This window comes from Bos javanicus, chromosome 22 (assembly GCF_032452875.1).
Source record: "Bos javanicus breed banteng chromosome 22, ARS-OSU_banteng_1.0, whole genome shotgun sequence".
NCBI classification, from domain to species: Eukaryota; Metazoa; Chordata; class Mammalia; order Artiodactyla; family Bovidae; genus Bos; species Bos javanicus.
This window is the reverse complement of record NC_083889.1, coordinates 1,571,850-1,588,509: the sequence shown is the minus strand read 5'-3', so window position 1 is coordinate 1,588,509 and position 16,660 is coordinate 1,571,850. Positions and strand designations below refer to the sequence as shown.

General features: G+C 38.2%; 1 protein-coding gene across 4 annotated transcripts in view; it reads left to right on the top strand.

The window, feature by feature from the left end:
- Positions 1-16,660, top strand: part of NEK10 (NIMA related kinase 10) — a 267,365-nt gene that overhangs the window by 199,238 nt on the left and 51,467 nt on the right. For 3 of the 4 annotated variants that reach the window (XM_061395695.1, XM_061395692.1, XM_061395693.1), the window contains 2 exons: positions 6,081-6,118; positions 6,218-6,358. In XM_061395695.1, the coding sequence (XP_061251679.1) occupies positions 6,081-6,118; positions 6,218-6,358 (179 nt within the window). The remainder of the gene's footprint in view (positions 1-6,080; positions 6,119-6,217; positions 6,359-16,660) is intronic. The other variant, XM_061395694.1, reaches the window with a different exon arrangement.

Sequence of the window (16,660 nt, the reverse complement as noted above, 5' to 3'; positions counted from 1 at the left end):
TTTGGAGCCCAGAAAAATAAAGTCAGCCACTGTTCCCACTATTTCCCCATCTATTTGCCATGAAGTGATGGGACCGGATGCCATGATCTTAGTTTTCTGAATGTTGAGCTTTAAGCCAACTTTTTCATTCTCCTCTTTCACTTTCATCAAGAGGCTTTTTAGTTCCTCTTCACTTTCTGCCATAAGGGTGGTGTCATCTGCATATCTGAGGTTATTGATATTTCTCCCGGCAATCTTGATTCCAGCTTGTGGTTCCTCTAGCCCAGCGTTTCTCATGATGTACTCTGAATGTAAGTTAAATAAGCAGGGTGACAATATACAGCCTTGATGTACTCCTTTTCCTATTTGGACCCAGACTGTTGTTCCATGTCCAGTTCTAACTGTTGCTTCCTGACACATACAGGTTTCTCAAGAGGCAGGTCAGCTGGTCTGGTATTCCCATCTCTTTCAGAATTTTCCACAGTTTATTGTGATCCACACAGTCAAAGGCTTTGGCATAGTCAATAAAACAGAAATAGATGTTTCCTGGAACTCTCTTGCTTTTTCTATGATCCAGCAGATGTTCGCAATTTAATCTCTGGTTCCTCTGCCTTTTTTAAAACCAGCTTGAACATCTGGAAGTTCACAGTTCACGTATTGCTGAAGCCTAGCTTGGAGAATTTGAGCATTACTTTACTAGCGTGTGAGATGAGTGCAATTGTGCAGCAGTTTGAGCACTCTTTGGCATTGCCTTTCTTTGGGATTGGAATGAAAACTGACCTTTTCCAGTCCTGTGGCCACTGCTGAGTTTTCCAAATTTGCTGGCATATTTAGTGCAGCACTTTCATAGCATCATCTTTTAGGATTTCAAATAGTTCAACTGGAATTCTATCACCTCCACTAGCTTTGCTCGTAGTGATGCTTCCTAAGGCCCACTTGACTTCACATTCCAGAATGTCTGGCTCTAGGTGAGTGTGAGTGATCACACCATCATGATTATCTGGGCCATGAAAATCTTTTTTGTCCAGTTCTCCTATGTATTCTTGCCACTTGTCCTTAATATCTTCCGCTTCTGTTAGGTCCATACCATTTCTGTCCTTTATTGTGCCCATCTTTGCATGAAATGTTCCCTTGGTATCTCTAATTTTCTTGAAAAGATCTCTAGTCTTTCCCATTCTATGTTTTCCTCTATTTCTTTGCATTGACCACTGAGGAAGGCTTTCTTATGTCTCCTTGCTCGTCTCTGGAACTCTGCATTCAAATGGGTATATCTTTCTTTTTCTCCTTTGCTTTTTGCTTCTCTTCTTTTCACAGCTATTTGTAAGGCGTCCTCAGGCAGCCATTTTTCTTTTTGTATCTCTTTTTCTTGAGAATGGTCCTGATTCCTGTCTCCTGTACAATGTCACAAACCTCCATCCATAGTTCATCAGGCACTATGGACAGAATCTATCAGATCTAGTCCCTTAAATCTGTTTCTCACTTCCACTGTATAGTCATAAGGGATTTGATTTAGGTCATACCTGAATGGTCCAGTGGTTTTCCCTACTTTCTTCAATTTAAGTCTGAATTTGGCAATAAGGAGTTTATGATCTGCCCTGCAAATAAATTCATCAGTGCCATCTTTCTATATTCCTTATATATGTGGTAATATGTGATATTTATATTTCTCCTTCTGACTTACTTCACTGTATAATAGGCTCTATGTTCATCCACCTCCTTAGAACTGACTGAAATGCTTTCCTTTTTATGGCTGAGTAATATTCCATTGTATATATGTATCTCAGCTTCTCTATCCATTCATCTGTCAATGGACATCTACATTGCTTCAATGTTCTAGCTATTGTAGACAGTGCTGCAATGAACATTGGGGTACTTGTGTCTTTTTCAATTTTGGTTTCCTCAGGGTATATGCCTAGTAGTGGGATTGCTGGGTCATATAGTGGTTTTGTGGCTGTATCGGTTTACATTCCCACCAGCAATGCAAGAGAATTCCCTTTTCTCCACATCCTCTCCAGCATTTATTGTTTGTAGACTTTTTGATGATGGCAATTCTGAGTAGTGTGAGGTGGTATCTTTTTGTAGTTTTGATTTGTATTTCTCTAATAATGAGCAATGTTGAGCATCTTTTCATGTGTTTATTAGGTATCTGAATGTCTTCTTTGGAGAAATGTCTGTTTAGGTCTTTTCCCCACTTTTTTATTGGGTTGTTTGTTTTTTTGGTATTGAGTTGTATGAACTGCTTATATATTTTGTAGATTGATTCTTTGCCAGTTGTTTCCTTTGCTATTATTTTCTCCCATTATGAGGGTTGTCTTTTCACCTTGTTTGTAGGTTCCTTTGCTGGGCAAAAGCTTTTAGGTTTAATTAGGTCCCACTTGTTTATTTTTTATTTTATTTCCATTACTCTAGGAGGTGGGTCATAGAGGATTTTGCTTTGATTTCTGTCATCGAGTGTTCTGCCAATGTTTTTCTCTAAGAGTTTTTTAGTTTCTGATCTTACGTTTAGGTCTTTAATCCATTTTGAGTTTATCTTTCTGTATGGTTTTAGAAAGTGTTCTAATTTCATTCTTTTACATGCATATGTCCAGTTTTCCCAGCACCACTTATTGAAAGGCTATCTTTGCCCCATTGTATATTCTTGCCTCCTTTGTTGAAAATAAGCTACCCATAGAGGGGTAGGTTTATCTCTGGGCTTTCTATCTTGTTCCATTGGTCTATACTTCTGTTTTGGTTCCAGTACCATACTGTCTTGATGACTGTAGTTTTGTAGTATAGTCTGAAGGCAGGAAGGTTGATTCCTCCAGCTCCATTCTTCTTTCTCAAGACTGCTTTGGGTATTCAGGATCTTTTGTGTTTCCATATGCATTGTGAAATTTTTTGTTCTAGTTCTGTGAAAATTGCCATTGGTAATTTGATAAGGATTGCATTGAATCCGTAGATTGTATTTGGTAGTGTAGTCATTTTCACAGTATTGATTCTTCCTACCCAAGAACATGAAATATCTCTCCATCTGTTTATGTTGTCTTTGATTTCTTTCACCAGTGTCTTTGATTTTCTGCATACCGTTCTTTTGTCTCCATAGGTAGGTTTACTCCTAGATATTTTATTCTTTCTGTTGCAATCATGAATGGAGTTGATTCCTTAATTTCTCTTTCTGATTTTTCATTGTTAGTATACAGGAATGCAAGTGATTTCTGTGTATTGACCTTGTATCCTGCAAGTTTCTGATTGGGTCTTTTTTTAGTATTTTAAAATGTTCATTGTTGAGATCAGTTCTTTTCCTTTATTAAGTTTGTTATTAATCATGTTTTAAGTTCTCTTGTGGTAAATTGTTTATTTCTGTTTCATTATTTTTCAGGGGTTTTCTTTTGCTTTTTCAGTTGACAGTAGTTCTTTTTATTTAGCTTTCTCTGTCTCTATTACTTTAGGTGAAACAGTTGTCCACTGCAGTCTTGAAATGGCTGTTTTGATGTGGGAGCATCCCTCTGCACACTATGTGTGCCTTGTACCTGCCTCTGATGGGTGATCTGGATTTGAGGTGGATGCCAGTTATACCTTTCCTCGGGATGTGCTGGAAGCTATCCCCTTGATAGGCAGTGGTGCTAGAGATGGAGGGGCTAGAGTTGGCACCAGATCTGAGGCAGGACTTCCTCTCTGCCCAGTGGCCATCACTGCCCTGTTAGAGGTGAGGTCTGCTTTTAAATTACCAGGGAAGAAGCTAGCTCTATCCCCTTTAAGTGGATTTTACCCCCCTCTTCCATGCACCAAGACATTTGCTTCAGTGGCATGGGGTGCTAAAACAAGTGTGGTCTGTACATTGACAGAGATCTAATGCACTGACCATGTAGGCATCTGCAGCTCCAGTCGGATGCTGACTCAGATGTAAGCCCCCTTTGTTTTTCATAGCCGATCATTTCTCCCTGCCTCTGCCACCACCCCCTACACATTTGTGGAACAACTCTGCTGGGCTAGCAGAGAGCTGTGTGGACTTGTGGGGTGTGTCAGAGGTTAGCTGTGGTAGAGCATCCCCATCAGAATCCAGGAAACTTCTGATGCTTCTTGAGTAAGTGCTAGCAATGGCCACTGCTGCCACTCTTAGGCTCTGCCCTGGGACCAGGTAGCCTGTATGTCCCGAGAATTTTAAATTTCATTTAAATTTTAAAAATTATATTAATATTTATATTTAGTACATGTTGAAATAATATTTTGGTTATTTTAGTTTAAAATGTTATTAATTTCACTTTTTTCTTTCTACTTCTTAAAACTGTGGCTGCCAGAATATTTAGACTTATGTTTGTAGTTTGCATATTTCTGTTGGACAGTGCTGGGCTTGTCTAGAAGATTATGGTGAGGGCTATGCGTTTGCCCTTGCTGAGGAGTAACCTGTGTGCAATGGAATGATTTGCTGGAACAGACGTTCTACCCCTCTGCTCAGTCCTGAGGCTTCTGCCCACACTTATATGGACACTGCTAAGATTATGCCCCTCTTTGAAAATATGAGGCAGGGATCATCCCTTTTCCTTATGTAAACACGTGACCTTATTCCAGGTGTAAAAAGAATGTATTACCTATGTAAAACTGATGAATTTCATTTAATTTTCAAGGGTCTGGAAATATGGGCTGGAATGGGACAGAAAAAATAAATAGGATCAAGAGAGGAGTGGATTGGTGGGGGATTGGAAGATGGAAATGGAGAGGGAAGGAATTCACAGTTAGATGCACACATTTTGATATTATTCTAGTAATTAAGTTGAGTGGTGGGTGAATGAGTGCCAGATTTGCTAGGCTTGATACTTGGGTATGTGTTGCATGTACGTATCAAAATTTCTGTGACTGTAGTGAAAGGGTTGAGGTAATAGAATTATCAGTCATGTTTATTTGTGTCTGGGTCCCTATATCAATTCCCACTTAGTAAACACCTATCATGTGCCTTAAACATAGAGGATGTTTGATGTAATTTGGTCGTGTTGCAGTAAAGTATGGTTCTTATAATTTGTCAGGTTGGTGATGGACAGGGAGGCCTGGCGTGCTGTGATTCATGGGGTCGCAAAGAGTCAGACACGACTGAGCGACTGATCTGATCTGATCTGATAGATATTTCTTATTTCTTAAAAAAAAAATGTTAAGAACTTGTCTCTCTAGATTCTAGTAGATAAAACAAGATTGAAGGTTATTTATGGCTGTCCTCAGTAGGGTCTAATGACTCTTCCACTGGGTGAAAGGTCCTGAGACGAACTTGCATAATGATAAGGAAATCCTAAGTTTTAGAGTAGGGCAAAAAAGTGATGGTAATAATGCTGAGAAAATAAGGAAAAATATAATCTTCTTAAACGTAAAAATTATCTCATTTCATAGGAAGAGTTATAGTTTCTTCTTTAAGACAGCAGGAATAAAGCATGGAACATACTACATATAAAATTTTAAATGATATTTCTTTTTCATACAAAATAAGTATTTTTTATTTATTTTTTAATCTATTTTTGGCTGTTCTGAGTCTTCCTTGCTGTGTGGGCTTATCTCTAGTTGGGGCGAGCTGGGGCTGCTCTCTAGTTGCGGTGCACAGGCTTCTCACTGCAATGGCTTCTCTCGTTGCAGAGCATGGGCTCTAAAGCACATCGGCTTCAGTGGTCGTGGCACACAGGCTCAGTAGTTGTGATTCCCAGGCTCCAGAGCACAGGCTCAATAGTTGTGGCACAAGGGCTTCATTGCTGCAAGTCATGTGGGATCTTCCTGGATCAGATATCAAAACTATGTCTCTCGCATGTCAGGAAGATTCTTTACCACTGAGCCACCAGGGTAGTTCAAGTATTTTGATTTTAAATGTGACAAGAAAATCATTCAAGCCTAAGATTTAGGCTTATAATTATTCTTAGAGCTCATGAACAACTGTAATGCAACCAGGTTCTTCCATTGCTCATAGAATGTCAGCTCTGCTCTGGGTTCAATTATGTCTCTTTTCTCCCTTTATTAAACTCTTGAGGACATCTTTAGGAAAAACAAACCTATATTTTCATATGGTTTCATAAACCATAGTGGGATATAAGCTTTCAATAAATGTTAGTCAAATCCAAGTTGAATAAACCTTCTCATTCTGCTTACAGAGACTTCACTGGTGGAATAGGATCCAGACTGAGACCAGGTAATTTAGCTTTGTCAGCAGTAACATCACACATGCCACCCTGAAATTCAGTGCAATTTGTATTACAGTCTCATGTCTTTCCCCCTTTTATTTCTTCAGCTTTGCTGCCTCTTGACCTGCTTCTGAAAGTGCCACCCCTCCTGCTCAGTGCCCACGTTAAGGAGGTAGAGGCTGAGTTAGTGACGGGGTGGCAGTCCCACAGCCTTCCCACTGTGATTCTCCACAGTCTCAAACACCATGGTAGTACTTATATTAGATAACATTGGTCTCAAGCACACAATGGGTGAACACAGAATTGTGGTTGGGCCTGAATACCCAAATGATGCTTGGGAGGCAGCTCTAGTACAAACAACAGGAGAATCTCGTTTCATCTGTCCATTATTATTATATATAGTTTGGCCAATTAATAGTGTCAAGGTGCTTTCTGTGTTCACTTATTTGATGAAATATATGAGCTATTTTTCTAAAGTTTGTGTTTTTGCTTTGGTAGGAATGTTAGCCAGTTAAATTTTGAAGCTAACAGTGCATACCTACTACCAAAAATAGTAACTATGTTTTACATACGTATTTCTATAAGCTGTGCACCTATACGATATAAGAGAGTAAAGCATATCTTTTCTTCTATCTCCTTTACTCTGATGCAGATAATTCTTTTTACTTATTTGTATTTGATTAAAGCAATGTTATATCAAATTGTTTCTCTAATAAGGTAGAAATTATGAATTCTTAAAGTATAATGGATTATAGTAATTGTTTGAGAAAAAAAGAGTGTGTTTTAACATTTCTAATTTCTATTAAAGTGGACCAAATGTTCAACAGTAACAGTAAAGCTTTTAACTAAACCTGGATAATTCAGGAAAAAAACTTAGTGATTGTGCTTTTAACATATGTATATGACTCAAGTATAAAGTTCTGTTTTACTACTTTGGTTAATTTGGAATTATTGCTTAAAGTTATTTTCACTTTAACTTCCTTAATTTGTGTTCTTTTGTAGAGTTAATACATATGAACTTTTAGGAAATGTGAATTGATTTACTGTAATATTAGTCTGTGTCTCCACATTTATTAAATTTGCTTTAGAAGACTTATTGACAGTTTGGGGGCATTTACATGATCAGCATAGATGCAGAAAAGAGATAACTTCGTTAAGGTGTCCAAAACATTATTAAGATGTTATGTTGACCATGCCCCACTCCAGCTATTTTGGTACAAGGTAAGTTCATAATATAGCCATGAAGCTAAAATGATTGTTATTAATTTTTAAAACAGTGAGAGCAAAACATATACATATGTAAGCAATTTGAAGTTCAGTTGTGATTCATAAAAAGAATTACTTTTCCTAAAGGGTATTTTGAGTTAGTTAGTTCAAGACTTGACTTTATGTCTGCAAAATTAATCAGATCTCTGGATATTTAAACAAACTCTTTAGCATGGATAACATGTAATATATTACATTTCTTAGACCTACAGTTTGTTATACTATCTACTTTTTAAACATTTACCAATTCATGCATTTAAATTTAAAACAGAATATACTATAGCATTTTAAGTGTTGTCGGTGAATGCTAAAGTTTACCTATAAAGGAATGACAGTTTTGACTGATATTATAGAACACAGTAATGCATATGGAGAAAATTTGAGTTATTACCTAAGAGTTATTCCACATTACAGTGAAAAAACCATATTTTTATTCGTCTAATGCAGAGTGGTTTTTCTGCATATTATAAAGTCATACTTTTCTAAATGTTGCAGGTGTTCTTGGACTAATTGGTTGCTTTGCCAAATGACAAACAACTGGTATAGGCCCCACTTAGATTGCCTCTTGTGCAAATGAGGATTCATTCCACTGTATATGAACAACAGCTTTAGTCCTGTATTGCCTAAATGTTCTGGAAAACACTGTCAGAGAAGAGAGAATTTTGTCAGAACCTGGGTATATTCCCAGGACTAAATCTAGAATGTGAGCATCATTTTCCATTTGCTATGGCAGAACAAAGGGTGAAAACTATTACTTTAGAGTGTCGAATGGCTGTATTAGAATGTGATAGCATACTCTTAAAATGTGAACTTCTAGGCTCATATTGTGGCCATATGGCAGTATTTAACGCACTTCTGAACTCCTGTAAAACAAATAACCATGAAGCCATTTCAACACTATTATTAAAAATTCTCTTGTTCTGCCTTTTAATACTAATTAGATTCTGCAAATAATTTATTTTATAACATATTCCTTAGATTAAATAATAGTAATTTGACAACAGAATTGAAAACTTAGGAATTTTTGTACTGAGTAGATGAAAGTATTAGCAGTAATTAACATGGAATGAATAAATGAATAAACATGCATAACATGCAAAGTATGCATGTTAACTATTTTAGCTCTATTTTACTAACCTTTTTCACTTACACATTACCACTGTACAAATTTGGCCATTTCTGAGTACTATCTGTATTACTATTTTCCAAATATCTATTTCTTTCATTTGATTTACTTTCTCAACAGAAACAGACTCACAGAGAACAGACTAGTGTTTACCAGTAGGGAGAGGGAAAGGTGAAAGGGGAAGGGGGTTAAGAGGTACAATTAGATATAAGTAAGTGGCATATACCCTGGAGAAACCACATTTCAAAAAGACAACATGTACCCCAATGTTCACTGCAGCACTATTTGTAATAGCCAGGACATGGAAGCAACCTAGATGTCCATGACAGACGAATGGATAAAGGAGTTGTGGTACATATACACAATGCAATATTCAGTTCAGTTCAGTTCAGTCACTCAGTCATGTCCAACTCTTTGCGACTCCATAAATTGCAGCATGCCAGGCCTCCCTGTCCATCACCAACTCCCGGAATTTGCTCAAACTCAAGTCCATTGAGTTGGTGATGCCATCCAGCCATCTCATCCTCTTGCCCACAATCCCTCTCAGCATCAGGGTCTTTTCCAATGAGTCAACTCTTTGCATGAGGTGGCCAGAGTATTGGAGTTTCAGCTTTAGCACCAGGCCTTCCAACGAACACCCAGGACTGATCTCCTTCAGAATGGACTGGAATGCAATATTACTCAGCCATAAAAATGAATGAATTTGAGTCAATTCTAGTGAGGTGGATAAACAAAGAGTCTGATATACAGAGTGAAATAAGTCAGAAAGAAAAGAACAAATATAGTATATTAAAGCATAGTTTGTTCTCTGTGAATCTGTTTCTGTTTTGCTCTATGCATTCATATGCTTTATTTTTTAGATTCCATATATAAGTGAAAACACACACAGTATTTATCTTCCTCAGTGTGACATTTTTCACTAAGCATAATATTCTCTAGGTCCATCCACATTGCTGAAAAATGGCAGAATTTAATTCCTTTTTATGGATGAATAATATTCCATTGCATATATACACACCATATCTTTTTTATCCATTCATCTGTCAGTGGGCACTCGGGTTGCTTCCACACCTTGACAATTGTAAATGATGCTGCTATGAACATTGGGGTACATACGTCTTTTTGAATTAGTGTTTTTTTGTTTTCTTCAGATATATAACCAGAAGTGGGATTGCTGGGTCATATGGTAGTTGTATTTTTAATTTTTGTGGAAATTCCATGCTGCTTCCCATAGTGGCTGAACCAATTTACACTCTCACCACCAGTATACTAGGGCTCCCTTTTCTCCACATCATTGCCAACATTTATGTGTTGTCTTTTGGCTGTAGCCATTCTGACAGGTAAAAGTTGATTTCTCATGATAGTTTTGATCTGAATTTCCCTGACGATTAACAAGTTGGAGCATCTTTTTATGTTTCCATTGTCCAGCTGTATGTTTTCTTTGGAGAAATGTCTATTAATGTGCTCTGTCCATTTTTAACTTTTTTATATTGAATTGTATGAGTTTTCAATTTATTTTGGATATTCCCCTTATCAGACATATCTTTTGCAAATATCTTCTCCCATTCAATTTTCATTTTGTCTATAGTTTGATTCACTCTGCAAAAGCTTTTAAGTTTGATTAAATCTGATTTGTTTATTTTTGCCTATGTTTGCTGTGTCTGAGAGGACATATCCAAAAAAATATTTCTAAGGCCTGTATCAGAGTGTACTGCTTATGTTTTCTTTTAATTTTATGGTTTCTAGTTTTACATTTAAGCCTTTAATCTCTATTTTGTGTTTAGTTTTGTATCGTGAGTGAGTGAAAGTCGCTCAGTAGTGTCTGACTCTTTGCGACCCCATGGACTATACAGTCCCTGGAATTCTCCAGGCCAGAATACTGCAGTGGGTAGCCTTTCCCTTATCCAGGGGATCTTCCCAACCCAGGGATCAAACCCAGGTCCCCTGTATTTCAGGTGGATTCTTTACCAGCTAAGCCACCAGGGAAGCCCTATTTTTGTATATGGTATGAGGAAATGTTCTAATCTTGTTTTAAATGTAGCTGCCCAGTTTTTCCAGAACTATTTGTTGAAAGACTCTCTTTTCCCCGTTTTATATTCTTGCCTCCTTTGTCATAGATTAGGTGACCACATGTGTGTAGGTTTATTTCTGGGCTCTCTACTCTTCCATTGATCTATGTGTCTGTTTTTGTGCCAGTACCATACTGTTTTGACTACTGTAGGTTTGTAGTATAGTTCGAACATAGGGCACATACATTCAGCTTTGTTCTCCATGTCTGTGCCTCTGTTCCTGTTTATCTGCACCATTTTTCTAGATTCCATATATATGCATTAATATATGATATTTTTCTCTTTTTTACTTACTTCACTCTGTATGACAGGCTCTAGGTTCATCCACATCCCTACTACTAACCCAATTTCATTCCTTTTTATGACTGAATAATATTCCATTGTGTATATGTACTACATCTTTATTCATTCATCTGTCAGTGGACATCTAGGTTGCTTCCATGTCCAGGCTATTGTAAATAGTGCTGTGATGAACACTGGGGTACATGTGTCTTTTTGAGTTGTGGTTTTCTTAGGGTATATGGCCTGTTTCAGGATTGCTGGATCATATGGTAGTTCTGTGTTTAGTTTTTTAAGGTATCACCGTACTGTTCTCCACAGTGGCTGTACCAATTTACATTCCAACCAACAGTGTAAGAGAGTTCCCTTTTCTCCACACCCTCTCCAGCATTTGATGTTTGTGGATTTTTTGATGATGGCCATTTTGGCTGGTATGACCTGGTACCTCATTGTAGTTTTGATTTGTATTTCGCTGATAATTAGTGATGTTGAGCATCATTTCATGTGTTTATTGGCCATCTATATTTCTTCTTTGGAGAAATGTCTATTTAGATCTTCTGCCTATCTTTTTATTTTATTTTTTAAAATATTTAACTCTATGAGCTGATTGTATATTTTGGAGATTAACCCTTTGTCCACGGCTTTGTTTGTAAATATTTTGTCCCATTCTGAGGTTTGTCTTTTTGTCTTGCTTATGGTTTCCTTTGTTGTGCAAAAGTTTTTAAGTGTAATTGGATCCCAGTTGTTTATTTTGTTTTTAATTTCATTATTTCAGGAGGTGGCTCAAAAAAGATCTTGCTGTGATTTATGTCAAAGAGTGTTTTTCCTTTGTTTTCCTCCAAGAGTTTTATAGTCTTACATTTAGGTCTTTAATTCATTTTGAGTTTATTTTATGTATGACATTAGGTAGTATTCTAATTTCATTCTTTTACATGTACCTGTCTAGATTTCCCAGCACCACTTATTGAAGAGGCTGTCTTTTCTCCATTGTATATTCTTACCTCCTTTGTTGTAGACTAGGTGATTTTAGGTCCATGGGTTTATATCTGGGCTTTCTATCCTGTACCATTGGTTTATATTTCTGTTTTTGTGCCAGTACCATACTATTTTGATTACTGTAGCTTTTTAGTAAAGTGTGAAGTCAGAAAGCCTGATTCCTCCTGCTCCATTTTTCTTTCTCAAGATTACTTTGGCTGTTTGGGGTCTTATGTGTTTCCATACAAACTGTAAGATTTTTTTGTTCCAATTTTGTGGAATTGCCATGGCAATTTGATAGAAATTGCAGTGAATTTGTAGATTGCTTTGGGTAGTATATTCATCTTTACTATATTGGTTCTTTTAATCCAAGAATATGATATATCTCTCCGTTTGTGTCCTCTTTGATTTCTTTCATCAGAGTTTTATAGTTTTCTGAGAACACTGAAGCTTTCTCAGTCTTCTGAAGTCTTTTGCTTCCTTAGGTAAATTTATTCTTAAGTATCACCCCAATTAATATTCCCTGGGGCATGATGTTCTCTGTTAGTCCAGTGGTTCTGACTCAGTTCTCCCACCTCAGGAGCTCAGGCCTGATCTCTGGCCCATGAAGTGGGATCTTGCAAGCCACAGGGCATGCCAAAAAAAGGAGCAGGGCAGTGCAAATAATTACAAATTAAATTTAGAAAACTAACAGATATATTCGGAAAAATAATAATCTATATAAAACAAGTACTGGAGGGTAAAACTAAGCTCCAGTAGCAAAGAAGAAAAAAATCATAAATGATCATAAAAAATAAAAGGAAGCATGCTGCTGCTGCTAAGTTGCTTCAGTCGTGTCCGACTCTGTGCGACCCCATAGACGGCAGTCCACCAGGCTCCCCCGTTCCTGGGATTCTCCAGGCAAGAACACTGGAGTGGGTTTCCATTTCCTTCTCCAATGCATGAAAGTGAAAAGTGAAAGGGAAGTCGCTCAGTCGTGTCCGACTCTTAGCGACCCCATGGACTGCAGCCTACCAGGCTCCTCCGTCCACAGGATTTTCCAGGCAAGGGTACTGGAGTGGGGTGCCATTGCCTTCTCCAAAAAGGGAGCATAACAATAACAACAACAAAAAAAAGAATTCAGAAAATTAACAGTTATTTTATTAAAAAATAAGAAGAATATATACAAAAGAACCACTGAAGGGTAAAACAGAACTCGATAATGGCAAAGAACAAAAAAAACCCAAACAAAACAAAACAAAACAACGACAAAAGCAACAAAAAGACAGAAAAACCTCAGCTGTGAGGGGCAGGGCTTAGGCAGGGGCTGGGTTTATGTGGAGGCTAGCTTTAGGCAGGGGGAGGGTCCTGATTCAGGACCCACACTGCTGGAAAAGGCCCTGGTTGGGGGTTGGGGCTTGGGTTCAGCCTAGCTGAGGGGGCCTCTGCAGTCTCTCCTGCCTTAGGGTGTGCAGGATCACACCTGGGGCCCCAGGAGGCTCCCTGGGGCCAAGTGGGTAGAATACCAGGCAGGTTCCCCGATCCTCTGAATCCCAAGTGACACTCCCCCCAGGGCTTGGCTCTTCCTCATACTCCCCTCCTCTCACACCCATAGGACCTACATAGGCAGAGTAGGTCCTGTAGGGTGAAAGGCACCTTAAAGGGCAGAGAGGACCCCAGAGGCTGGAGAGCCAGGCCCAGGGCCTTAGGAGACTCCCATGGGCTCAGTGGGCAAGGGAGCAGCAGGCACTTCTCCTGACCCCTGAGGGCTCCCCAGTTTGGCTTGCATCCTTCTTCCCACTCCCTCTCACACCCCCAGTACTCACGTGGGCAGAGAGGTCTCTGAAGGGCATAGGACCAGGCTTGAAGCCTGTGCAAGCTCCCTGGGGCCAAGTGGGCAGGAGAGAATGCCAAGCACATTTCCCCCTCCTCATCCTACAACCTCTGAAGGTCCTTTCTACTCCCTGTTAACATCCTGGAGGCAAGCATGCCTCTGGGTGCTCCCAGTCACTCCTCAGCCACACCAGTCCTGTCTGGCCTCCACTTTTCCTCCCTCTTTGCTCCCGTTCACATACTACCTGATTGCTTAGTGGGTTCCTCCCATCTGTCTGGTTTTCAGAGGCCCCCCACCAGCATCTTGTGAGTATCCTAGTTGTAGGGCAACAGAAACTCCATGTCTTCCCTCTCAGTAATCTTGGCTCTGCCCTAATATATATATATATATATATATATATTTTTTTTTTAACTTTTTCAGGGAGCTCCTGCTGTAAACTTTCCCTTCCCCTGTTGTTCAAAAATCCCTGATTCTTAGCAGAGAGAATTCAGAAAAATAGTATACTATGTCTTGGTCAATTGGGGAATATGTGTAGTCCATCTCTTGATCATTTTGTAGTAACTAAGAGGTTCAGAGCTTGTGCTGTGAATTGTAACTTCAGTAGACTGGACCAGGAGCGGGCCCCTAACTTCACTATTGTAATGTGTCATGATATAATAAACCAGATATAGTGTACTGCACAGGGTATGAAGGCATAATGTTTCCAATTTATTACATGTACTTGCTTTTCAAAAATATTTGATCCATTAAATGTTAAAAGGTACAATGAGAACGTGTAAGAAGTAGCAGCTCCTTTTAAGAAAAGAAGTAGTATTTCAGGTGTGGGAAGGAGCATACGTGTTAGGTTACGTGGTCCGTGGTTTCATGGTCTCCTGGTAACAAGTTAGGAGAGTTGAGTAAGTGTAGAGTTAGGGCCCATCTAATTGCAGGTCCCAGTTCTTCAGGCTTGGTTGGACACTCTTCTTAATTTCAGTTATCTGTAAAATGAGGACACCGTTCAGAACAGTTACGAGGACCACATGAGACGCCATGTGTGAAACCCTTGCCAGCACCTCTCCAGGTCCTCCTACCACCACCTCAGAGGGGAGACTTAGCTGTTCAGTGTCATGTCCACCACACAGTGAGCTAGCAAATATGATTGTTTGGCATTTTAAGTAAATTGCCACTTATAATGAATTTTGTGGTTTCCTCCTAAGTTTTAAAACACTAATTCAGCTCCCTATTTTAATAAAACCATAAAAGGAATACAGAGTGTTCCAATTTAAACTTTGATTTTATTTAAATTTTAATGAGACCAAATACTTTCTATCTTTTGCAGCAGGAAGTATATAGGTATGACTCATGAACATACTATGCATGACTGACATTGAAATAAGATCAGTTTATATGGTATCTTTTTTTTTTTTTTTTTTCCTGGCCACATTCTGTAGCATGCAGGATCTTAGTTCCCCAACCAGGGAACAAACCCAGGCCCTTGACAGAACATAGATTCCTAACCACTGAACCACCAGGGAATTCCACCTATGATCTCTTTTTAAGGGAAATTTCTTTTAATAAAATTGTCAATATAAATATGTGTTATATTTTTGGTGAATAGTTAAGTATAGTATTTTCAGTGTGCTAATCTGAAAGACAGGGACAATGCTTTATATGGCTAACATTTGCCATGAAGTTGGTAGTTATTAATGTCTAATGAATAAAAATTTTAAAGATATATATTTGGATTTTTATTATTTTTGTATTCCTAAAATTACTAATGGCTACATATTTTGGGATGGGGAATATAAAAAACAGTGATGATTTGATAAGGTAGAAAAGGAGGAATAAAAATTATCCTACCTAGGATTAGCTGAAGTTGTTCAGGAAATCAAGAGGGTTTGCAAGTGTTATAGTCAGACTCCCATCATTATGAACCTTAAATTTCTTTCTTCTCCCCAGTCCTAACCCACGTGATCACTCACATCTCAGTAATCCTGCCAGAGCACCCAGAGTGCTGAACTGGTCATGCAATCCTGACTTGTCATGGCATAACAGCAGCAGATAACCTTGAGAGACTGTCTTTAGTCTAGGTGATGGGGTTTGGAATTGCCCTTTAAACTGAACAGAAGTAACAGATTAGGGGAAAATACTTATAACATATAAAATACAGTAAAAGGATTAGTATTCAGACAATGTAAAGGGCATATACAAATCAATAAGAAAAAAGAAACTTGGGAAACAGAAAATTCACCAAAGAAGTGCAGCACCTCATCATCATTGAGATAAACACAACACAAAACAAAATCACAGTGGTAAAATTGAAAAGTTTGACTATAGTGTTGATCAAGGGATAGAAAAGTGGATTCTCTTCTGGTTAGAGTGCAAATTGATTCAGCTCCTTTAACATGTATTTGTTAAAATTGCAAATATATGTATCAAAGGGCCCAGCTACTTAATTTCTCATTTACACTAAAAGACCTCTTGCACTATGCACAGTGAGGCACACACACACATATTCACTGTATGAACACATATATTCACTGCAGCATCATTTACCATCATAATAAGTTGAAAGAAAACTAAGTCCCTATCAAGACAGAAGTGTATGCATGCATACAGAACATGCATGCAGAACATGTAGTACTGTTCAATGGTGGTCATTAAAAATGAGCTATAACTGATAAGAAATTATATAACTATATTTGATAAGAAATAATCTCCAAGACAGACAGAATAAAAATTGTAACCAGACTTACAATGTGTCACCATTTATTTAAAAAGAGGGAAAGAAAGCATGAGGTAGCACTATAGATTTTCTACAATAGTAGCTTTCAAAGTGTTTTTTTTTTTGGGAATGATCCTCAGGAAGGCACACATTTCATATCTAGACTGAGTGAACCCTTACTACATGCAGTACTCTGAAATTTTTGTATCCTGTTTTATTCCGTGCCATTCCTTTCCACTTTTCAAAAGCTGGTCCTGGCTCATTAAACTGATTCAGGACTCAACCATAGTTTGAAAAATATTGCTCTGAAGGTGCACA